Source organism: Pleuronectes platessa, chromosome 19 (assembly GCF_947347685.1).
Source record: "Pleuronectes platessa chromosome 19, fPlePla1.1, whole genome shotgun sequence".
Lineage (NCBI taxonomy): Eukaryota > Metazoa > Chordata > Actinopteri > Pleuronectiformes > Pleuronectidae > Pleuronectes > Pleuronectes platessa.
This window is the reverse complement of record NC_070644.1, coordinates 11,780,730-11,806,747: the sequence shown is the minus strand read 5'-3', so window position 1 is coordinate 11,806,747 and position 26,018 is coordinate 11,780,730. Positions and strand designations below refer to the sequence as shown.

The window sequence follows — 26,018 nt, the reverse complement described above, 5'->3', positions numbered from 1 at the left end:
AAAATCCTGGAGGGGGTCCTTTAAGCAATAATAATAATAATAATAACCAGATTATTATTATTGTTATTATCGTAGATCCTTTTTTACAACATATTCATTATTGAATAAGATAAAACAGTCATAAAACTATGATATGAATAGAAATGATAAAATAAAAAACTGATTTACAGAAGAAAAGCCTTCCTGTTGAAGTGCGTTTAGAGAATGCTTTTAAAAGAGGGGTTCTGTGTTTGCTATCGGTTCAGGTCAGAGGGTCCCGTCTGAGAAATGAAGGCAGCAGAGGGGATAAAAAGGTCATAAATAGTTAGTGAGATTTTAAAATATGCTCTTACTGGTACAGCAGCTATAGCGTATCGTTGCAACCCGATATCATCTTATCTCTTAGAATTCTGGCAGTGGAGTTTGGACCCGGCCCGGAGACGAGAGAAGACTCTTTGGCTGAGCCCCAGAATAACGAGGGGACTCTGTCATCTTAGGATTAATGATGACTGTATATTATAGATCTATATTGAGTTATATTCCCTTTACTCTTAAAGCCCTGCCATTATCACCCTTCCTGATCGGGTGACGGAGTGGTAAGGTGAGACGTCTGGCTGCTAGTCATCATTCTTTAGCTGTTTAGCAATGATTGCTAAATTGAGCGTAATAAATATTTATCAGTGGTTACATACTGTAATCTATTGTTTTATTAATGGTCTAATTACAGTATATCTTTGTAGAATTAATACATATTTTCTCAGATTAAACATCATTGTTCTTTTCCTCATTACATCATGGGTATTATATTATTTCTCCTTTTTAGAAGTATTAAGCAGCTTTATGGTACATTCTGAAAACTTAGATCAACTCGCATCTGCTTCTCTGGGTCTGTGTACTCTGCAAAAACAGCAGCCGTTTGTATTTAGGTTAATACATAATTGAGTTTGCCTGTTTGTTTCGAGCATTCAACAGGCGAGTAAGGCTGGGATGCTGAGTCAGTGATGGGAATCTGCCGAATATTAAGGAAACTGTAAAGCTGTGCCGCTGTGTGACAATCAAGGCACATGATAGAATCATAAAAACTCTCTGATGGTTTCAAAACCCCAGCACCTTGTTCGTCCATTACAGCAGAGGTTAGTGTAAGAGAGATTCAGAAGAAGAGCAGTGTCATGTGACGTCAGCCTCATGTCAGCCGCACCCAGCAGACAGTTGTGGAAAAAAAGAGCTTAATTATCCACGACTGTAACCAATTGCAAGGTTTAATACAGATGTATGTAAGACACACACCACTTAGCTACTCTAGCTGATTTAACTCTAACAGAACATCTGACTTCGACAGAATTTGAGCGTGCTGCCTTCTGAGCTTTATGTTCCTCTCTCTAACTTTGAGTCGGATTCTGATGAAAGACAAGAAAGGGGAAAGAAAGCTGGGAGCTCCTCAGAGATCAGAATTGTCAACAGGGGCAGACGATAGGAACAGAGCGTCTGCGTGTGTAATCGCCTGTTAGCTGGAATAATTAGATAGAACAAAAGGTACTTTTGCGGCATTACATAGCATAATCCATCTGTTCCTGTATATTTCATGAAATAAGGTACAAAAGTCAAACTCAGTAGATCACACGGTGTACCGCAAGTTTAGAGAACCTAAGATGTCATTCCCTATTTCAAGTGTTCCCTATTTGTATCTTACATTTGTCTCTTCGTCTGAACAAAAGCGACATTATGCAATCGTCCTATAAATTAAAAAGAAAAAAAACGCTTCTATCTGGAAAAATACAAACAAGAATAACAATCTTTCCTCTTCCCTTTGTTTAATGTTTCCTCAGACGTGTCAGTCCAAGGTGTTTGACCTGTCCGACGGCGTGTCGCAGTACGCGTGGTTCCCCTGCCGGGACGCCCATGACTCCCCCTGGGGATATCCCAGCTATTGGCTCAAGGTGAGACCTCCTGCATTTCCATTAAATATGGCTCAGGCGGTATCGAGAAAGAACGATGCATTTTGTTTTGTCCTCTTTGGGGAGTATGTAACAGGTAGGTGAAGGTTATAGTGTTCCATTTTGCCATTATTATATTATTATAGCTCTAATAGTCAAACTGTTATACTGTCACCTCATATTGTCATGTACTATATCTTACAGACCAGCTGTAGATCCTGTGTTATTCTGTCTTCCAGTCTTAATCAGTGTTGTCTGTATTAGTCCATATTGGATCTGCTCTTGTGAAGCCTTGGCATAGGTCACCTTTTCTACAGCTAACCTTAACCCCTGACCTTCTGTCATTGGTCTTATTTTACAGTACCTGTCACGAAAAATAAATAAAAGGATCAATATTAATGGGGAGTTTTATTGCTTTGTAAAGAGGTCCACATGATTAATGGTCCTCGGATTATATGGTTTCAATGATTCATTCTATCCGAACGCCTGATTTTCACTAGGAAGTCTCAGTTGTTAAAAGGACGGCCCAATGACAGTAATTTAAAGGGGAGTGTCAACATAAAAAGAGGGGTCCTTCCGAGTCAGGCAGAATATTTCAGATAAAACGGTGCCACTCTTCTAGGACGATGTTACCGTGTAATCACTTTGTCTTTTTTATTTTCAGAAATACATTTAGAATTGAAATATCATTCAAATCAGGAAAGAAAGTAGACGAAACATCCAGATCTTGATAGTGCTCCAATACAAATATGAATATCTGCAGGCAGCACTGAGGAAAGGATCTCGAGTATTAAAACGTTATGCTTAACTTTACCCTTATTCTCCACTCAGGCCTACTTCTCTCATCCCATGGTGGCGGCAGCAGTGATTATACACCTGGCTGCTGACGGGACGAGCTACATTGACCAGACTCAATGTAACATCACGGTTCAGCTCGTGGACACTAAGGAGGGCATCCACAGTCTGGGTGAGTCTTATAGCTTTAGATCGGGTTGAGCCTTGACCCAACTCGCTGAGCAGACTGATGCAGGATGAGACCGCCCCCCCCCCCCCCCCCCCCCCCCTAAAGTGCTTGTGTTTCCCTTCAGTAACGTTTATTATTCTATCGACACCTATCCCACAGGGGAGTGGCGCCTCAGCTGCCGCACCAACCCCCTGGTGATCCCCGTGAGCCACGACCTGTCGGTGGCCTTCTACCACACCAAGGCGATCGTGGTCATGTTTGCTTCCCGCCTCGTTGCCATCTCGGGTGTAGGTCTGCGCTCCTTCCAGTCCTTTGACCCCATCACGATAAGTGGTTGCCAGAGCAATGAGATCTACAACCCCACAGGACAGAGGTGAGACGGGGGGGGGGAAGTACGGAAGTGGAACCCTGGTGTGCGCATGAGGCTGCAATGAGGCTCACACACACACAAACACACACACACACACACACACACACACACACACACACACAGAGATATGCTTACACAGATGTTTCAAACCAACTAATGCAATTCCCGTTCTAAACTTTTTGGAACGGGCTGTTTGCTTGATCGGTGGTGATGCTGAAACTGTCAAAGTGACCGGCAGTAATTGAGCCATGTCGGGTAAAGACCATGAAGCTGCACCCCCGCTGCTGCACAAGGACCTGTTCACCTGTTTACTGAAAGTTCGGTGTAGACTCAGTACGTAGAACCCTGAACTGGAGAATCACTTGTTGTCGCTGTTGTCCCAGCTGCAACTGCTAAAGAGCACTTTCCGCCTGTTTAATCAAAGTTTATTAATATTGACCTCAAACACAGCATATCTTCTCCGAGCAGATTAACTCTACATACACGCATGTTGCGAGTCAATGGTGCCGTTCACGCTAAAACCAGAGACAAAACATTCTCCGAGCTGCGTGTGTGTCTCTGCGTGTTCGTAATGCGGCCAACGAGCTGCATAATGTCAGATGTCGGCCCAAGGTCACAGCTGAACTGTAACAGTGAAACTTTCAGGGTAACCATCATAATATCACTTTAAATTTACAATCAGTTTGGACCGCCTGCTGAGGTGTGCGACTTTCCAACATTAGTGAGGCCTCGCTGCCTCCAGCACTAATCTTGTTTACCTTCCTTTGTATTGGCTGAAGTGCACACGAGTGCTTAAAAATATCCCTTTGAAAAGTCCTGCCAAAGTACACATGTTTCTCCCGTAATAGTTTCTGTATCCATTAAAACTGTGCTGAGGTTGGTCGGCTGCAATGTTCGGAGGCTCTAAGCAGAAAGTTAAATAAATAAACTGTCCATCAGGATTTAAAGGTGATGCTCAGTGTCTGGCTGTGTTTTATATTTGGACATTTCTTGTGTGATGAATAAAAATGCTGCAGCGCCCGAGCCAGAAAATAAAAGACGATCAAATTGACCCCCCACCCCCCCCACCCCGCTGTCAGTAAAAAGCTCCTTTAATTTTTGATGACATCTGTAAGGGCTGTTGGCAATGCCACCAAGACAATAAACACCTATTTAGCTGTTAACTGACTATTTGGAGTCTCCTGTGCCATTAATTTTAACTACAAACCATCAAGCCCGTCCTCACAAACACAACCAGACCACACACACACACACACACGCGTGCGCGCAGAAGGAGTCACAATTTATCAATTTCCACACCACTGTCATGCATGAGACGGTTCGTACTGACGACGCTCCCTCAGCTCTTTCAACAAGAAATGCACTAATAAACAGCACAACACACAAAAGAGTGCATGGTCGGGGGGGTCTGTGTGGGGAGATAGAGCTGTTTGTGGCTTTTGTTGTGTGCCAGTGAGACATCCAAGAGCACCTAAATAGATTAAAACTATTGTGTATCTGCATAAGCCAGGAAATTGCTTCGGTACAGCTCAGACACACACACACACACACACACACACACACACACACACACAGACTAGTTGCTCCCACCGAGTTCTCGCTTTCTCCACTTTCCTTTTTTCTCCGGTTTATCTAATATCCAGAGGCTCTTGAATACGATCATGTTTATGTGATGGAAAGTCAAGGAGACATGTCCATTTATCTCCAGACACTTTTGACTCACACACGCTACAAGCCGAGTTTCATAATATGGTAGTGTGATCGGTTGTTTTTCACCCGACTGTCTTTGCATCTGGACAGAATCCTGGCTCTCCCTGGCATGGATCACATATTCTGTTTTCTTTGATCAAGTCCAATTCATCATCTGCACTCTGTCGTCTACATCCAGTTTACTTTCCAGATTTCCTTATCTCCCCTCTCCGGGTTTTATTTTTTTTCTCCCCCCGCTCCGTCTTCCCTTCCTTGTATCCCCACTCCATCCCATCTCACCTCCTCCTCCTCCTCCTCCTCCTCCTCTTCCCCCCTTAATCATATCCATCATCCGCGCTTTCGTCCCATCCTTTGCTTTCACATCATCTCCCTTTCCCTCGCGCTTTTTTGCCATCTCCTCCTTCTCACGTCTCCCCTTTCTGTGCCTCCTGCTCCTGCGTTCCCTCTCTCTTTCTCCTGGGCTGAGCGGCACATTTCCCGTAATACTTGTGCCGCCACAAAACACCACATCCCCTTTTCCCTAAGTTGTTAACAACAGGAGCTATTAACATGACTCAATCTTATGTTACTCGTCTGCAAGCACATATATGTTTTCCCTTTCTGTCCTTTTCACACCTTTTTTCCTCCCTCAAAACACAAATTGTATTTTCTTTCCACACCAGGACTTCCACAAGTTTTTTTTTAAGCGTGCACAGGATATTTTTTTTCCTGCTCTGCTCTCCCTCTGCTTTTCTATTCTTCACATACTGTTTTATTGTGCTGTATACAGTAGTTCTCATGTGCAGCGGAGGAGGAAAGTTTTCCAGGTGGTTAATTGTAATTTATTTCAGAAATTCCAAAGTGACTAGCATTAAACCCACAAGGAGATTTTGTTCCAAGCCAAAGTGTCCACAGGCTTCCCTGGTCTGTCCTCAAAAACCCTGCATGTATGGCGCGGCTGCTCACGGGCCTGATGAACGGTCTTCACCTGCTCGGGCTCCGCATCCTGTCGAGACGACTGTTTTGATTATGAGCTTCGAATTTGACTGAGAGCTCATTTAATGCTTTGCTTAAGTGCCTTCTAGCACCAGTGAAGTCGGACACGAGGGATAATATACCACAGTTAAGGTTTAAAAGTGAAAGTCTGAACAGAACTGGACGTAGGGAGCAAAATAGAGATTCCATTTGTGCAGGAGTGAGTTTAACAATGTTTCTCCAGCCCTGTATTTTCTTACATCCTCTCTCTCTCACCTTCTTTCCCTCTCTCTCTCTCTCCCTCTTTCTTCCTAAGGTAACCCTATACTGTAGAATGTGGACTGTTGTAAAAAAGGTGCCTTGGGCATCCAAACATTCCAGGAGCATTAAATGCCTTCTCCATCGGGCTACCAGCACGAGGCTGTGGCCAGGCGCTGCCACTGTAGCCTGCACGTCATACACCCTCTCCGTCTCGAGCCGCACTCTGTCGTGCGCACGCAGCAAACACGGCAATCTTTTCTCCATGTGGTTTATTGATTTGATATGTTAAACAGTCATTGATGGATGGATGCTGTTGACTTTGTGAGCAGACGTGTGACCGTGTACGGTCTGCAGTGTTATTCTATACACCGAATTTATGTTGGTTGGAACTTTGAATGTGGTTTTTTACTTTATTTCTCTCTCTTTCTCTCTCTCCCCCCCCCCCCCCCCCCCCCCCCCACACATACACACTCCCTCATAGTTGTGTACATTATTCCTGCGAAGCCATTGACTGCCAGGAACCTTTAATCCGCAATGCAGAGCTCAAGTGCAGTAGCACTGGTCGCCACTTCTACAACGGGGACCGCTGCACCATATTCTGCAACTCTGGCTACGTCCTGCAAGTCCACCAGGACGATGACATCATCAAGAGCCAGGTAGGCGCACTGCTACACACATGTTTGCAAATGTGCACGGGCGGTTAAAGCGCTCAGAGCTTAAAGGGGCCACACGGATGCATAGATGTACACATGCAAAGTGCAAAAGCATCTCTGCAGCATATGGGAAAGATGCGTGCAAACACGAATCTGTGAACGCACACATGAACACGCACTGAGGCGAACTCGAGTACACAAGTGGCCACAAGAGAGGTGCTCTCTCTGCTCTCCTCCCTGTCGCCGCGTTTTATTTTGCCACCTGCAGAAGCCAGGCTCGGCAAGGCGAGCCTCCTGGGAGGATGACATCATGGACATCCAGGTAGATACGTGCTGCACTGAGGAGTGGAGATGCCCCAGCCTCCTCCTCCTCCCCGTCCTCCTCCTCCTCCTCCTCTTCCTCCTCCTCCTCACCCTCCTCCTCCTCCTACTCATACGCGCACACAAACACATACACACAAATAGGCACACACACACGTACACGCAAACAAGCACACGCACACGCACAAAAGCGTGCACACACAAGCATGCACATGCGACACATCCTCAGAACAAGCAGAGACATAAGAGTGTTTAGTCTCTTGCTGAGCATGCCGCACCATCACCTCAAACAGTCACTTTGTATCGCTACTCCACTGGGACGATGAGATCACCGCATAGTGTCCACTCCCTCCCTCCCTCCCTCCCTCCCTCCCTCCCTAACTCCCTCCCTCCCTCCCTGCTCATTCTGCACACATTGAAGTCCCTGTTAAAGGGCAGAGTTTTGCTACCGCTCTCAGCACAGCAGCGCACATTAAATGCTTCCATATTGATACCAACTCACGCACATACACTAAAGTGTCGACAATCCCCGATGCGTGAACGGGGCATGGACGAGGTACACAACCGACCGAATGCACGCCACGAGTAAACAAACAAACGGGGGGAGTTGAGACCATATCGTAAACCTTGTGGATGTGGGCCAAGCTGCTGTAAAGGCCACACAAACACTTTATCCTTCTCCGTGGCTCTGTAAAGCAGTCCGCAAGACAATCTATTAATGGTTCCACAGAGAGATGAGGAGTTCAAAGAATGATGTAAATTTTGTGTTTTCAGTGTGGAAATAAAAACAGGCCCGGGCTGTACACTGATCAGTCACAACATCAGAATCTGTTACTGGTTTTAATGTTGTGGCAGATCAGTGTATATCCATTTTATGGCTTCAATAAAGTTCAGTGGCTGCAGTTCTTGACGAAGTCCAAAACACACGGATCTATCGCAACATTAAGAAGGTTTTGTGCTTGCTGCTGGACACAGTCATGAAATGAAGCACGGAGCACAGGCACTAAAACTGCTACTAGGAAAAACTGGATAGGAACCCAACAGTCTCCTTCTGAAACCACATTTAAATCCATCAGATCCTGATTTTCATTTGGTTCCAAAACAAACTGCACAGATTTAAATATATCAGTCCCCTTGGCATGCCAGATTTTTTTCTATGAGGCCTCACCAAAAGCAATGTGAAAGAAAGTGAAACAATATATTCCTGGATTCGCCCCCTGATCCGGATCCGCAGCACAGTTTAATGGGATCTTTCTCGACCCATATCGCATCTGTCCAAAAAGTTTCGTGGTAATCCGTCCTGTCGTTGTTTTCGTAATCTTGCTCATAAACAAACAAACCAAAAAAACTATTCCAACAAATGGACAGGATGAAAACATACCCCATTTGGCGAAGGTAAATATTGCGTGTCCCAAATTTGAATCAATGAAAATAAAGACAGATTCGTTGTATTATTTTAAATATATATTTGTGTCTCACCTTTTCTGGCAATCAGTGTTTAATGATGTCCGCCATCTTGTCTTAGTCATAGAATCAAAAAGGTTGTTGATGAACAAACAGTATTGAGTCACATGTTTCTTTCAAGAGCAGATTCGTAAAAACAAAAGCGAATGTACATGCACATGTCCTGTGTATCTTCAAACTCTATCAGAATAGTTCTCCGCTGAGTCTGCCCAGATTTGTAATTGCATTCGATTTTGACTGACAGTGCATTTGGTGGCTATTCATCAATGTCAGCTCATTTAGTGATAAATTATGCTTTTCAGGGAGGGAGAGGCGGGAAGGTACAGAGAAAGTGGGGTGAACGGGGGACGGGAAAGAAAAAGTCTGGCTGTGCCAAAAAAAGGGTTTTGCCACAACGTTTGAGGGGTTCGCCACAAATGATGACTGGCAGTTCAAAGGTACTTAGAGGACCCGTTATTCATGAATATAGCTTTTCAATCCACTAAAAGGTATTCACTATCAGGTCAGTTCTGCTGGATTGATATCAAAATTGCGTTTTGCAGTTAATTAAAATGACTCCCCGCAGTTTTACAAACATCAGTATACGTTGTAAAATATAATTACATAATTGTGTCATTTTCTTTATTGGATGGCGCGATATCCAATATTTTTATTTTGATGTCTCATTTTGTGTTCCGTGACCTTTGCCCCGCTAAATTGCCCATGTGGCTTTCATTTAGCAAACGCACTGGATTGCAGCATTTCGCACAGCAACTTTCTCCGTGTAACTTACCCCACGTTTTTGGAAACGATAAGCTGTTTGCAGATGCTATGATAAGTTCCTTTGTGGGCTGATCAAAATGATGCACTAGATATTCATTCGGATGAAGCGAAGGAAAAAGAGATGCCAAAATCTGCGGCGTGAGGTCAGCGAGCAAGTAAATCACAGCGCTCAGCCGATGTGCCACCGGTTAAACAGATGATGATGATGATGATGCAAACTCTCTGTAAAGACTGAGTTATGGTTATAATTACCATACCAGGAGTGCCTTCTTTTACTAGCGTGTCGGTCCAAAGTCAAGTCTTTTATCTCCGACCAGTGAAATGATTCTCTGGAAAAAATATTTCACTGGTTGCACGTCCCTCCAGGGGCAGTGGGGGTCGAAAGTGGTATTGCTGCCAACGACAGAATCTGGTGGTAGACGACACTTGCAGGACACAAGTGAACAAATAGGACAATACAGATACGAAAGAAACACATTATAGGACAAATATAGTAAAGGAAAATCAACAGGTCAATAGCAAAGGGATCCGCGTCTCCTCTTCCTCAAAGATTTCTCAACAAAAAACGTGAGGAAGTCAAGACACGCAATACAAGATTTATTTATCCTGTCCTTTTTGCAGCCGCACAAAGTCCCCAACATCCACACCGAGGTTGAAAAGTGCAGCGTGGGGCACAATCTTGTCTCCTTTCATTAGCCAATTACATTGGGTTTTCGGTGATGTCAGAGTGGTTCTGGGAACGCCACCTTCTCCGAGGGCTGCAGCGGTATCTTCAGAACAAATCAGCTTTTCCCTCACTTGCTTGTATATATCTGTTTTATTGCTGCCTGTTTTCTCTCTCTCTCTCTCTCTCTCTCTCTCTCTCTCTCTCTCTCTCTCTCTCTCTCTCTCTCTCTCTCTCTCTCTCTCTCTCTGGGAAGCGGTGAGGAAACACTGAGTGCTGCCACTGAAAAAGGCCGGATACAGGTTTTATGTGCATGTTCTGCAGTCGCTCAAATGCTGGGTCCTCAACTTCTCGTGTGTTTGCCCATTGAGAAACTTTTAAACTCTGATTCCACATTTCGTTTCATCTATCGTGTTAAACGTGGTGGTCCTCATCCACACGTGGCTTTTCTCTGGGAGATGCATGTGTTAGCTTCCTTTGACCTTCATCAAGGCTTTGGCCTGAGAGCTGGCGTCAGTCAGGAGGAGCTGCTCTGCCGCTAGATGAGTCTAATGCAAAGGACAAATATGAATGATTATGTAGGGACATTTAAATAAACCTAAGGAACTCCTCCGTGGCTCACATTCCCACCAGCCCAAACAGGAAGTAGAAAGCTGCACAGACTGTATGGGCCTGGTCCATAGTCAGGACAGTGCTCACCATCATGTCGTCATATGTCATATGACCGTAGCTAACAGCAAAAAGCATAGATTAGCATAAAAGAGATTAGAAATTCTTTGTTGTCATTGTACAAGGAAAGCAGTAGAACAAAACCCAACAAAAGACAAAAACCAAATACACTAAAGCTTCGTGTCCTGGTGTCAAACTCCGGCTCGGCTGGGATTGGCTCCAGCCCCCCGGCGACCCTCAAAATGATAAACTGTATAGATGATGGAAGAACATAACAGATTGTTGTTTTCATCACTAATTTCATTTGGTAAATGTCAAATACGTGTCAGCACCAATCAGAGTTAAGCAGCATGCAAATCTGAACCAGAGGACAAGGTTGTTTCCGATGCTGCCGGGATGCTAATTAATGCAAATTAAATCCGATCAAACTATGGATTAGTCCTGAAGAAGCATGTAGCTGTTTGAGAGATATATTTAAAAAAAAAGCTTTAGACTTGTTATGTAGTTGAGAGTATTTTATACAAAATGCTGTTTTTCAGAGCCGGTCGAGCTTCTTCTGAAAGCTTCTTTCGACCTCCTCACCTCGGAGTGCAGAGGGGTTACGGAGGGGCATCTAGCTTTTTCCTGTTTGAGTTCTATTGTGTGGTGATTGTGCCACATGCAGCAGATAACACCTGCCCTGGTCTTCACCCTCTTAAGCCTATAAGCCAAACTTAGGTGAATGCTGTGAATTGTAATCCGTTTTTTTAGAGCACACACACAGGAGCTCTTAAACATCTTCATCCTGTTGCTCCTCAAGTTGCTGACTTGGTGGATGCTGAGTTAGGATTTGATTCTCCGGACGTGCACGTGAATGCAAATGTTGCAGTGAGGAGTTCTACAACCACCTTTACAGTCGACCCCGGTGCTCCACGTCTGCTGATGGAAAGCATGTGTACATTTTCATAAATTTGCATTCGCACTTTTATAATTCTCCTCTTGTGAAAAACGCAAAAACTCTCACATTGTGATTTGTAACGCAAGTAGGTTTGAATTTCTCTCTGTTCAGGCAAATGTGGTTATCATTTAAAAAGGAATAAATAATAAGAAACCCTCCATGAATTGTCTCTGCGTAGAAGCGTGCTTCTGAGTACTGTCAGATTCCCAGTATCACCGCGCCGCATGTTACTGCTCCGAACACATTCTTGCCCAGTTGTGGAACTGCTGAGTGCTAAAACCAGAAAATGTATTCTCGGCAAAATAAAACCCCTCTTTTTCTAAGCAAAGCAAATTCTGTTCCTACAAAACAGAACCAAAAAAAGCTTTTTCCACGAGGAGTAGACACTAATAAATTACACTTAATTCCACAGTATTACAGCAATAAATCTTCCTATCGATATATGGCTTACTCTACGGTTCTATGCTGTACTGCTGTATACTTTGTATGTGCTTTTATGCTTATGTGTGCCTTCCGAGCTGAGGCAAACCCCTCAGTTAATGGAACAGACCGTCAGTCTGTCGGTTCATTTGTCCGCCTGGCTCGAATTAGGCAGAGTAGCCAGAGGTTGTTAAAGTAGCTACTAGAAGAGAAATAGTCAGCTGTAAATTTTTTAGAGGAAGGACATTTCCCACACACTTACACATGTGATAGCACACGAGCCTATTTGCACCTACACCTGGCACACGTCCGTAAAAGCAGAAAGTATTCGTCTAGGGATGCACCGTTTTCAGATCGGGGGAAATTTGCAATTTAGCACACGTTTTCCCTAATCTCACTAATTTATTTAACATTCCTTCTACACACATACTTACAGTCGGCATATTAACACCAAATTGATCTATCCACATTTCCTCCATTCAGACTTTGTTCACAGCCTCTCATCGAGGCCTGACTCATTCAACTCTACAACCCGGTTATTTTTCTGCAGGCGCTCGCATGCGATGCATATGTTACTTTGTTGGAAATCCAAATATGAAAGGAGCTTATTTATTTTTGAGGGAACCTGATACTGTTATGCAGTATCACATAATTAGAAGAAGATGAAAGATAGAAATACATGAGGAGGGAGAGACGTTTATGAAGCCATAGATATGTAATGCTAACTGACTTCTGCTTGTGTGGCCTTAAAATTGGCCACTCTCGGGGAAAAAAGAAAAAGATGTGTGTAATTAAAAAGTCGACCAAAACAGGGAGAGGAGAATGTGTTTCAGGGTGAAAACAGGTTTCCCCCCCTTTTTATTTTTTGGGTCTGAGGAGGAAAAGTCAACAATGATTGAGCTCTCACATGCTTTTGTTGTGAGATTTCTTGGCTCGGAAGTTAATCATTCCCCTTGTGTGACATGTTGCTGTTCGATGGAAGAGGATGAAAACAGTTGAGGTTATGATGCAGTGGCTTCCCATCAGAGTCTCATCTCAAATATCACTCATCGTAGCACGGGGCCAAGAAATTTACAGGAATCAGAGCTATTTCTAATCGGAAATTAAATGCAGATCAGGAATTGTCATTTTGGAAACATTGTGATTGCTTTTTTTTAAGTGATGTTATGATAATATCCAGTGAAATAACATGAAATATGCCAGGGAATGTTGTGCCCCTATAAAGATAAAGAGAAAGATATGAAGGAAGACATGAAGAGATGCTTTCTTTCCTCTGTGATCTATGTTATGTTTTTGTGTATGTTAAAGTTCTGCAAAGTTAAAAAGCCCAAAGTGTGCAGTAAAAGAAAAAACATAGGCCAATCAGAAAGACTGGGCTTAACCGGCAGGGGGGGGCCTTAAAGAGACAGGCACTAAAAACAATCGTTTCAGACAGAGGCTGAAAACAGGAGCTGCAGCAATGGACAGTTTGAGGAGATGTGTTTTCTGAACATTAGAGAATATAATCACCCAAATTCAAATAATAACCCAAATTCAAATTATCAATATGAGCATAATATGTTTCCTTTAAATGCTATTATTAGTCTTTTCATGACTGTGTGTCAATGGTTACATATCAACACACACACACATACACACTGAACATATCAATGGAAATCACACAGCCCTGGCAGATCTCAGTCAAATCTCTTGCCAGGTCGTACCTCTTTCAGCAGTAACCTGAATAGCTGCTGTTTTTAATGGAGGATTATTCTCTGTAATAGATCCATAATGGGAAATGAAGGGAAGTTAATCTGTCGTATTAAATCTTATATTGTGCCATAGACTTTAGCTTGTCTTCATTAGTCATATATTAGAGTGGCCATTGCCACTGCTGGCTTTGCCTCCTGGCCTTGTCTGGGGGGATTTGTGCATGTTCTCTCCATGTGTGGATTTCCTCTGGGTTCTCTAGTTTCCTTCCACATTCCAACAACATGTAAGGACCCAATCGCACAAGACGCGCTTTGTAGACTTGACTATGTAAGAAGGCCTTACGCAAGAACAAACACTGAAAGTGGTTTTATGCGGCCGCGCCGGCGATAGCCAGTGGCTAGAGGCAAAAGGGCCTCATTCACAAACAGTGTGTGCACACAAATCGGTGCTTAAACAGTGCGCACGAATCTGGAATTCATCAATAAGTTACAACTTCCTCAGACCATGTGTACACATAAATGATGAAGGACCGGCAGTCAGAGAAAATGTAAACACAAACCCTTTTAACTAAATGCTTAGTTTATTAAAACTCCATTTATTTAAATACAAATTTGAGATAAACAGCAGTTCAATTTACCAATGCATTGACCGAATGTATTAAATAACTGCGACGCCCTTTTGTCCTCATCATCTCTTAAAACCTGCTGAATTAATATTTACGTCCCTTGACAAACGGGGCGTCGGTTCTTCTGCAACAATTAATTTAAAACAGAGCTATGCAGAAATAACTCTTCTGTCTGCAGGAGTGTCAGTGTGTGTGTGTGTGTTTGTGTCTGCTTGTCTCTGTCCCTCTTCACACATGAACTGATAATCACATGTATTCAGTTATTAATCCCTGATGTTGGATCATGACTTCAGATCGTTCCGCTCACTGCTCCCTGATGGCCGACTGTGCGTTTCTTGTGGTTAAACATGTGTCCCATAAACTCTAGAGAGGAACAAACAAACATAAAGTTAACGTCAGTCCTGTTTGTGTCATAATAACTTGTGATTAGTGACGGTGTTTATTGTTAAAGTGTAAAGTGAGCGCAAGTCAGAGGAGTGAGGAGGAAACAGACCCAGACAGAGACTCTGACATAAGACAACCGGACCTATAATGAGCATCTGTCTTGATGAAGCGATGGCTATAACTATTCAGCGGAGTCCATTCAAGAACACATTCATCAAACTTGGTGCAAATATTCATTTGGAGTCACCAGCTTGATTTTGGTAGCCAAAGGTCAAAGGTCAAGGTCACGTCGGCCTCAAAGCACGTTGTTTTGCATTGTGAATGCAACATCTCAGGATCAAGGGAATTCTTTCAAATTTGGTATAAACATTCACGTGAACCTGGATTTCATTTTGGTATTATGTTCATGTTTCTCTTGAAAATAATATCTTACAATCAGCTTAAGGGAATGCCTTCAAATTTGGTACAAACGTTAACTTGGACTCAAAGATTAACTGATTTGATTTTGTTGTTTGGAGGTCGAGGTTCAAGGTCACAGTGAACCTGCGTCCCTGTGATCGTGATATGTTCCTCAACTTATGATCAGTTGTCGCTCGGGCTAACATCTTTAGATCATGGTGACCTCATATGAAACTGGAAAAAAAGGATGTCGAAATATGTAAAGAGAAACTGCACCGTCTGGCGGAGGGATACAACGCAGTGCAGCAATTCTAGTTTTCACTGTCGTCAGGCCACTGAAGAGTAGCTGCTGTCAATCACAAGGCACAGAAGCACAGGACATGAGCTACCTCAATGTCAACTGTAGAGTTTGACCCCATTGCCCTTGTTTCCCACCCAACAGCCAAACTGCTTATATGGCATTACCTGATCATTATATTTTTAGTTTGGGTATAAAAGTCATACGTACAACATGTCAACTCATCCATGAATATGTAGAAATCATGACTACACAGAAAAAAGGATGAATCCACAGTGGGTGCTATTCCAGCTGCAGAAGATTCCCTGTATTTCTGTGTTTCTCCAAATCTGTTTTGTGTTAGTCCGGATAGAGCAGTTGTTAGATATCAGCTGTCAGCCATGACTCGACCTTACACTTGCCATCAGCAGTTACTTGAGCTGCTGTGTAGCCTGTGAGGCTTTCAGACACACAGTAAGCCAAGCTCTGTTAGGTTCCATGCTGATTAGACACTTGTCGGAGTGGGTGCTGAATCTTCATTTATCAACGTAAACATCCATGTTGATGTGTGTCCCATTAGTGTGAGGCAGGAGGCGTATATATCAATGATTACATACTCATGTTTACAGCTTGATTCAGAATCCATGTATCTTACTCCGTCCGTCACTCACTTAATATCTGGTCTTATTTTTCCAGTCAGACTCTTCAGTGACTATAACCTGTGCAAACGGGAAGTGGAACAAACAGGTCTCATGTGAGCCAGTGGACTGTGGCGTGCCGGACAAATACCACGTTCATCCTGCCCATTTCGACTTCCCCGAGGGCACGACCTACGGCAAGAGGATCACCTTTAGGTGTCGAGAACCTGCCCAGCTTGTAGGTGAGATGCACAGTGGGCCGTGGGCGTGTGTGCGTGTGTGTGGGGGGGTCCTATCTTTATCCAAAAGCAAGGTCTTACAGATTGAGAGCAATGCCTCCTCATTTCACATTCAGATGTTGTGATGCTTTCACTCAAAGACTTATGCTTGCACTCTTAAAGCACCCTGCTTGTGTTTAGGTTTGCTCTGCTTGTGCTCGACGTACTCTCTCTGATTTGCCCGCTTGGATTAATTCTTCTGCACTTGGATTTTTTGTGCAACAAGTCGGTCCGATGTTCTACATGGAGGATTCAACCTGGAGCGCAGGAAATCTATGCAAGCCACAAAGTAGTGCAAGCGCACAATTTGAGCACAAGCAGAGCAAATCTATTTGAATGCGAGCGATGGGTTTTGAGTGTCAGCATTACAACATTTTTGTTTTATTCATTTTCCTTCCAGACACTTTCAACAACCATACATTTCATATTCTGTTCATCTAGTTTTTTAAATCCTTCTCCAATTTGCTGACCCTTTGCTTTTCTTCCTCTCAGGAACAAACAACACTCTTACCTGCCTAGAGGACGGTTTGTGGTCCTTCCCGGAGGCCCTCTGTGAGCTCCGCTGCCCAGCCCCCCCTCCTGTGCCGAACGCTGTGCTGCAAACCAAGCGCTGCAACGAGACGGGCCTCAAAGTTGGCACCCTCTGCAAGTACAAGTGCAGGCCCGGGTACCATGTCACCAACAAACCTAAGAGGTAAAGAAAGAATTTGCTGTTCCCCCGTCACAACGTTCTCAGTTGAAGTTAAGGGCTGAATTAAGTTGTTCTATCTTCAGGCGCGCATTTAAGCGTCAGTGCACCGAGGACGGCAGCTGGCTAGAGGGGGCGTGCGAGCCCGTGACTTGTGACCCCCCGCCTCCGATCTTCCACGGCTCCTATCACTGCACCGACGGCTTCCACTTTGACAGTGTCTGCAGACTCAACTGCACTGACCCTGCCGGTAATACCGCTCTCGCCGCCACAGGAGGCTCTGCCCATACGGTGAGGCTGCTGCACGGTCCATGCAAGCAGGTCTGTCCATCTCTTTCCTCTCTTTCTATTCTTGCTTTACCTTTGTATTTGTCCTCTTTTTCTCGTGTGTATAAAAAGCAGACTTTCTCTCTTTTTTCTCTTTTCTTTGTATTCGTTATGAATTTGATGCATTTCAAACAGTTTCTGCACCAGGACCCTCCACAATGCAGAAATGATTTATATTATAGTATTGGCTCAATGATATCAGACACATTATTATAATAATTTCTCCATCACATAACATATAATATACATATGATAGCTAAAGATAAGATGCCGAATTAAGGAATCAATAAGTTAATATCTATTTTTACACAAATACATTCCCTCTTGTATCTGATTCTTCCTCGGCCCTCGCTGTCTGAAGACTCGTCTGTTTCTCTCCCTGTCTCCCTCAGCCCCACTCAATTTGACGCCATGCTAATTAGATTGCTATTGATTTCCAGAATAGTCCGGCTCCCACAGACTTTTGAAATGTATACACTTTTTAATCTGTTCTGCCTTTCAGGCGTTGTGGGTTATATGCCTGATAAAAATTGGATTGTATTTCCCCCGTTTGCAACGGGATGCCATCTCAGTGTCCTTGGCCTGCCAGTGTTTGTGTGTCAGTCCGAGTGTGTTTGTGTGTGTAATTGTTTGTCTGTCAATATGTTATTTTCAGGGCACAGCATCCAATGTAATCCGCTGTAGGAAGGATGGAAACTGGACAGGGTCGTTCCGCCTGTGCGCACACAGCAAAGGCCAATGTTCTTTACCTCAAAACCTCCATTACAGCCTTCAGTACTCATGCAAGCGAGGACACGGCATAGGTGTGTACACACAACCTTACTGTTATGTAATGACAATTCAGTTTTATTACTGTGGATGTTTTATTTTATTGTTTGTGTTACAGACAGCTTTTGTTGAGTCTGCTCTTATTATTCATTGTTCACATGACTCCTTCCTTTTCAGTTTGCACTGTTTACAGTCAAGTTAATTTGTTTTTAATGGAAGGGAAAACAATGTCTGAACCACAGTTACATAAATCATGTAATAATTTGAAAACGGACGGAGGGAACGGGGATGGACATGTCTTCTGAAATGTGTGCGACTCTCGCTGTACTTTCATTGCTCTCGTTTTTCTGTCTCCTTCTTGGTCACACGTTACCGCAGGTGAGGAGTGTGAGCTGAGCTGCCGAGAGAGTAACAACGACGTGGTGATCCTCCCTAGCAACATGACGGTGGACAGCGTGCTCAGGGAGCACTGGAGGAACCCGCACAAGGTCAAGGTGTGTTTGTGTCGGCCTCACAGTGCTGACAGACGCACTTCACAAAGTTCTGCGATCCACATCTCCCTGTCGGGAATTTCACATATAACATCCTGGGTCTTTTTGTGCCCGGTGCCATGCCAATGTTTGTTTTAGCAGCATGGCAACCCTTCAAACATCTGCAATTTCTATTTTTGATTCGAAAGGGTGGAGACAAGCCGCTGACCTTTTGCATCCCATTCGTCAGTATCACATTTCAGTGATCTTCTTGACAATGATAATGAGATGAAAAGCATCTTTGGGACGGATGGCGTGTTCGTACACTGACACCAGTTCGTAGCATTTGTTCAAGAATCCGAAAAATCTTTAAAATGTTTTCGTAACATTCAAACTTGGTGAAAAGCAACACACACAAACAACCCCCCTCAATAACAATCAACCTTTGACGCTAACTGGCAGATAGGATAACATGAAGGTTAAAGGTTATGGCGATGGAGGTCATGGAGCACTGAACGGTGCACCGTGTCACTCACACATCCGTCATTTGGGATTATGAAGCTTGATGGGTGGGGTCAGGAGGTGAGGAGGGAATACGCCATGACTCTGTGTGTGTGTGTGTGTGTGTGTGTGTGTGTGTGTGTGTGTGTGTGTGTGTGTGTGTGTGTGCGTGCGTGCGTGCGTGCGTGCGTGCGTGCGTGCGTGCGTGCGTGCGTGCGTGCGTGCGTGCGTGCGTGCGTGCGTGCGTGCGTGCGTGCGTGCGTGCGTGCGTGCGTGCGTGCGTGTGTGTTTGTGTAGTAGGTAATCCGTCTAACTTGATTAATGCCAAAGACGTGCAATTTTTGTCAGCTATCTCCAGCTGTTGAGTCAGAGGAGGATCTCAACAACTCAAGTTTTGTAACCAGAGAAGAAGAAAAGGGAACACATTGTATTTTTCACTGTATTTTCTTTCCACCCCCCCCCCCCCCTCCACAACTCCTTTTGTTTGTGTATCAGTCACCCTGAGTCAGCAGTTTTTTTGTGGTGGCTTTTGGGGGAGAGGGGCGGGTTGGGGGACACGTGGACACGGAACGATCTGTTTTTTATGGATTCGTGAAATTGATACGATTTGAGCTCACTTGCAACTCGAGACCCGAGTCGAGGCTATTGGGTTTATTGTAGCAGAAAAGAAGAGAGGATGGCGAGTGGGGTTCCAAGTGGGGTGAGGAGGCAGGAGAGGGTTTGTGTGGGTAGCGTGCGCCCTCTCTCACTATGTCTGACCCTAATGCACCTTTTCCATTGAACACAGTAATTTGTAGGAGGTAACATTTGTATTTACCGTCATTTTAAAAGACCAACTTGATTGTGCTGCCAGGTAAATTCTACCAGACGAAAAAAATAAATGCATCAGGACTTAGTAGGAGTACACGACGTAATACTCTTCTCAAACCCCCTCTAGGATGGGATTCTTCATACTGTACCTCAAAGAGAAAGCCTGACCTGAATTGCACTTCTCAGTTCTACTTTGCCGAGCTGGAGGTTAATGTTGCCCACCTTTATAAGTGATCTTGATTTATTGCCTTTAAACCAGTTGTATTTCGGTTCTTAGCGTGACCCACTTAGAATCCTCTCCTTCCCTTTTTCTACCTACACCTCCTCCCCTTCGTTTTTTTTTATCTAACGATTCTGCACCCCCTGCCCCCCCCCCCCCCCCCCTTATCAGCAAAATTACCCTGTTGGGCTCGCTGCGGAATTAGTCATTTTCTATATGACACAACCTCGTCTGTGGTGGCGCTGAGATAGGGATCTATTTTTATGTGGTATCAGCGCCCTGGGGAGGCTTCAGAGGGGTGAGGATCCCATACGTGGTGAGGGGTGAAGCCAGGCCACAATCATGGATTATCATGATTTACGGCCTTGCTGGGTGAGGGAGGGGGAGAGAGAGAAAATGAGAAAGAGGGGAAGAGAAGGAGTTTTCGGGATGACATCACCATAGTAGGACAGTAGAGCGAGAGAATGAAAAGTAGAGTCGTTGCAAAAAGTTTCTCCCACAGAGACCAAATAGGATCATATATATATATATATATTTATTACAATACTGAACACACGTGCACGCACACACAGCACATTCATAGCCTCCCGCTGTTACTTCTGCTGTCCTTGGATGCTTTGTTGTTCTCTCCCTCTACCTTCAATCCCATCTTCTTTTTTGTGTTGCATTGATTTGCTGACCGCACTGAAATGAAAAATACCTTACTTTGCAGCAATAAAGGAAAAGCACGTCAAATCTGTGAGATATTGGGACACAGGGGGTCTGAGAGAGGAACCGTCTGAGGTCAGCCAGTCCCTTGGCACATTTGATCGTGCACACTGCTAGCCAAGTATGGACACGCAAATTAATGCTGTAAACAAAAACTTTCGCTGCACTCTCGCTAAAGTAAGCTCATATATACGTAGACCTGCACCCACACACTTTAAGAAGACGTGGTCACAGAGCTCGGAGACACATGCAAAGTCATCTCACAGTATGGGGTTGTCATGTACCTACAGAGTATTTGCCTATGTGAACACATTTCTTCCTGCATAGCGCTGCTTCCTTCCTTCCCCTGAGCAGCAAATGTTTTCTGTTGCGTTACAAGGAAAAGCGCAGTAGGAGAACAGGATGGGATTCCACAAATTCTGCAAAGATATTTGAGAGCACGGCACTCTTTACCTCCGTCTTTCTATCTCTCTCTCTCTAGCTCTCAGCTCTCATCTCTTTGCCCACCTGGGGCAACGACTTAGGTATAAAAACACCATTTTTTATCAATTTATTCTGCTTTTCTCTGAGGTGGAGAAAGGTCGGTGTAAATCAAAGACGGCTTCACAACGAAAGCGACCATGTGTAGCACATGAGCCCGGTTGATAACTGCTGTATTTCACTGTCTTAGGCGTGTGCGTGTGTGGCTAGAAGAACCCAGCGATTCTCTTTTAGGGTTATGTGAGCTGACTTATTGAAGCCATTCAAAACTGCATGTTAGGGAAACAGGATTTTGAAAGAATCAGTGTTCATTTAATTAACTCATTTTTGTCTCATTTTGCAGAACATAGTCTGTACAATGGGGATGAAGTGGTATCCACACCCAGAATTGCTTCACTGTATCAAAGGATGTGAGGTAAGCACTCAAACTGATTTATATTCTTTGTATTTGTGTAATCTCATCCGTCACACACACGACTTTAATACTGAAATTCTTCCACCCTACTTGATCTTACATTTAATAAGCGTGGAGGCAAAAAAGATTGACTCATTGTGGCCAGTGGATTGGCTGATGCTTTACAAATGAATCACGCAGACCAGCCTGTGAATATTGATCAGATCCAAATTTGGATTTACAGATCAAGCATATTTTCAGGGAGAGCTAAGACTTCAGTTCAAAGTTTCTGTCTACGGGTTATTGTGAATTTAATTCCTTTCTTTTTCCGGGAAAAAACTTTTTGAGAACACATCTACAAGTGATGCACAGGTGGTTGTTAGCCTATTAAAATGCTGTTGCTATAAAAGATGCTGTGGCTCATTAAAATGCCCCAGTGCATGGTCAATGGTCTGTTTGCTTGGCCTGTGGTGATGCTGGCGGCAGCTTTTGCGAAGCCTCGCCATCCACTGCTGCACAGAGAGCTGCTCACCTGATTATTCAAAGTTCAGCGGAGCTCCACTAACTTGCTGTAATTTGACATACTAACTGATTTATTACCCTTTAGTCAAATCTGTACAGCTGTGATCAAGTGCTAAAGCTGTCTCTTCTCCAGATTGATGTTACCTTCTCAGTTTAGGCCAAGTGGATAACATGATTGCTAACCCATGTGGAGGGTGGGGACCAAAGCCAGTAAATCAAGTTATTGGAGTGTTTTGTGCTGTGGATAGTTTATGGTGTCCTCACTTTGAGTTATGGGTCTGGCCCACTGAAGCGGCTCAAAAGGTCACGTTGAAAGATCAGGGACATTTTATGTATCAGGACTCATCAGCAAATCCACTCAGAGACCTCTAAAAGGTCCCAAAGAGCTCAGGAGGAAACAACTCATAATCCTTTTTTCTTTTACAGTCATTCACCTTTTAACTGTTATCATCCATCAAGGGAGGTAACATAAAAGGTGGCATTGTTTTTGTCTCACTCGTTGTCTCTCTTGCGTAGCCATTCATGGGAGACAACTACTGTGATTCGGTCAACAACAGAGCCTTCTGCAACTACGACGGAGGAGACTGCTGCCAATCCACCGTGAAGACCAAGAAGGTGAGTCGCACGCCCGTACCTCAGAATGAACCTCGCCTTCCAGACTAATAGTTGATGTTGAATTTGGTCCTGTCGTCATCCTTTTTTCCCGTCTTATTCAAGCTATGACATTTTAAATAACGATTTCTCCTAACAAAAGGTAAGTACAATGGAACTTCAGAATAGTCTGCCGAAGACTGTTTTATTTCATCTCTTGGAACAACTCGAAACAGATTCTTCCTTCCTTTGCTTTGCGTCCAACCTCATATCACCGGTAGACAGATCACCGGTTCCACATCCAAGAGTTTTCAGTATTCTGTTTCCTATTGAGTAAAACGTCTAAATATATCTCTGTGTGTCTGTATTTTTACTAATACCCCAAATCCACACGTAATCAATTTATCACGGAGCTAGGGTCATGACTATATGATCTTTGAATAATTTACTTGTTCGTCTTCACCCTGTCTACTTATGTGTGTCAGCCGCGAATCGGCTGTGTTGTATTGTTAAGATGCGCATTTCGAAAAAGGTTCGGTCATCGTTTTGGGACGACGTCTTAATTCCAGGTGATGCTTCGTCTGGCTCCTTCCATTCTGCTGCTGGCACCAGATCTGATTGGAAGTGAATTGTAGCTTCTGTTACTGCAGCATCTGCTTCTCTGGCTTCCTCCCTGTGCAGCTTTGACCTGATCACTAATACATCAGCAGTTTTCGCAAATAACTTGATGTCTGGGAAATTTCGCTCAGAGGAATCCAGGCATATGAGGGCGATCGACTTATTCTCATATGGCTTTACAAACAAAACAACAAAACCAGACTATAGAGGAAAAGACATCCGCAGGTCCGTGATCTGTTTTCGTCCCATATTCTTAACTTCAGTATTAGATTTACGGTATTGAATCCCGTGCCCAATAGCAGCAGGGAAGTCGGGGAACAGCCCACTGGGAAGTGACCTCACTGCTGAAGTGGTTTCACTGCTGTTGATTGACGCTATCTCATCTCCACATCTACTGGCCCCAGTCCAGAGCAGGGGTTCAGCCAGAACTTGCATAACTCACTTTTAGTAAGAGACCCCGATGGGAGGAGAGACTCTATTGAATTACTGCAGTAACAAGAGGTCGAGCTGGGCGAGAGGAGGGCAGGCGATGGCTCTTGTTAGAGTTAGGAATTGTTATGTTGTACATCAAAGGGAGGTAAGGCCTGAAAGCCGTATGTTCCGACCATAGATCTTTTGTTTGAAAATCAAATGTATGTCAAGGTTTGGACATCTTAGTCTAATTCCAGAAAATGGGTTCTAGCAAGTCAGAATTCAATGGAAATACTGTCTTTGGTCTCAAATTTGCTTTAAGTTCAAATGCAATTATATTGAATGTTTCAGCAAACATATCTGGTCTTTAAATCATACCACCGCTCTCAAGTTGCAGAAAAATAATGAACCAAAGAGGAGAGATTTATTATCTCTAGCAAGGAGGTAATGTTTTCACCCCTGTCCATTTGTTTGTTTGTTTTTAAGCAAGATTACGCAAAAACTACTGGACGGATTATCAAGAGAATAGGTAGAAGGATGCGGAGTGAGTCAGGAAAGAAATCCTTATATTTCGGTGCCGGTCTGGATCTGGATAAAAGAAAAAAACAGGAGCATTTAGGGAACTAATATCTATGAGTGTGTGAAATCTGGTGCATCTTGGTGGAATTTAAGGGGCTTGTTGAGCATTGGCGAAGACATCGCTCTAATGAGTCCCATTCTAGTATTTTGTCTTTTTCTTCTTTATTTGTAGACTGAGAACTTGTTTTCATACATTAAATCTATTTGCATAAGCCAGTAATGTCAGCTACTTGGAATAACCCACATTAGCTCCCCTGCTAGAGTAATTTGTCGAATGAACATCCAAACAATCATTCAATCACAGAAAACTGCTAACTTCACTTTTCAGGCTACGGCCAATTATCTGTTCAGTTGTTGCACATTAAACGACATGTAAACATACTGCAAATTCCACTTTGGTGCGTTTAGAGGCGACCGCGGTACTTACACCTCCGCACCGCTGCTCGAAAAACCCCTGTCTGCCCACGGCTTGTAAGCTACAGTTAAAGTTTATTTACTTTGTCTCGTGTTGCCCTGCTGGGGATCAGCCTGCCAGCTGCTGTCAATCAAACACGGACACAGGGAGGAAAAGGAGTATTTCTGATAATTCCCCAAATAACGTTTTTCTTCCTTAAAAGTATGGAAAAGTGTTGATAATACGTTTAGAATAACACCGACTTTATTTGTGATCACAAGAGCCCCAGACTGCTTGTCCAATTCCTAATTGAAGGCATGTTTCCCTGGCATTATTCAAAGAAAACAGTCTGGCTGGAGTTTTCCACTTGTAGCTCCCCATGAAAGTGCTCAGAAAGATACGAAAAATCTATTCTGAAATAACCAATTACAATGTTATTTATCGGCTGCCAGCTGCACAGGGTGAGGAAGGTTGCTATGGGTGAACAACAAAAAGGAAACACAAAGGAATGGAGCTGATATGTGAAATGATATGGGAACAGAGGAAAGCCAGATGTTTGATACAAGCCCTGTTGTTTTTTAGCCCAACGCCTAATTGATGCTGCTTACTTGCATCCACATGTTGCTCGGTTCTTTGGCTAGAACGTATTTGCATGAACCTCAAAACTAAACCTCGATGTCAGATTTAAATTCTTAGCCAAAAACCTTCCCGACGACTTTATCTTCCTGTTTTATCGTATTTCTTTGACATTATTTTATCCACATTTATTTCCCCTCCTTGGTTCTCATAATTTTTGGTGCTCGTGTTTATTCAGGCATTTAGACGTAGTTGTTTATTCCTTTTGGGCACAGCCTCCATCGTTATCCCTATTTGATCGACTCTCAAAACAGAAACAGGATATTTTGCATCTGATTCTGATTTCTCACCAAATTAAATACATGCGTTGCAGTCAGCAAAGGATGGAGATCCATAAAAAAACTCTTTAAAAACAAAAGAAAAAGACACAATATGTGACAAAGGGAATCTGTAACTCATCGCCGAGCTGCTGAGTAATTCACTTGCTGGGTGACAAAGATGTGCAGTGTTTTCCTCTTTTGCGGGAAATTTATGTTCTTTTGCCGACCACAAGTGAAGGGTTTGTCCCAACTTGTTGGCGAACACAGTTTTTGTTGTCATAGATGT

At 43.7% G+C, this 26,018-nt stretch overlaps 1 protein-coding gene across 1 annotated transcript in view; it reads left to right on the top strand.

The window, feature by feature from the left end:
• Positions 1 to 26,018, top strand: part of pappaa (pregnancy-associated plasma protein A, pappalysin 1a) — a 90,085-nt gene that overhangs the window by 51,402 nt on the left and 12,665 nt on the right. Inside the window, exons 12-22 of the mRNA XM_053447592.1 lie at positions 1,806 to 1,916; positions 2,745 to 2,880; positions 3,037 to 3,250; positions 6,654 to 6,828; positions 16,136 to 16,319; positions 16,848 to 17,049; positions 17,130 to 17,334; positions 18,026 to 18,173; positions 18,517 to 18,632; positions 21,671 to 21,742; positions 22,760 to 22,858. Coding sequence (XP_053303567.1) covers positions 1,806 to 1,916; positions 2,745 to 2,880; positions 3,037 to 3,250; positions 6,654 to 6,828; positions 16,136 to 16,319; positions 16,848 to 17,049; positions 17,130 to 17,334; positions 18,026 to 18,173; positions 18,517 to 18,632; positions 21,671 to 21,742; positions 22,760 to 22,858 — 1,662 coding nt within the window. The remainder of the gene's footprint in view (positions 1 to 1,805; positions 1,917 to 2,744; positions 2,881 to 3,036; positions 3,251 to 6,653; positions 6,829 to 16,135; positions 16,320 to 16,847; positions 17,050 to 17,129; positions 17,335 to 18,025; positions 18,174 to 18,516; positions 18,633 to 21,670; positions 21,743 to 22,759; positions 22,859 to 26,018) is intronic.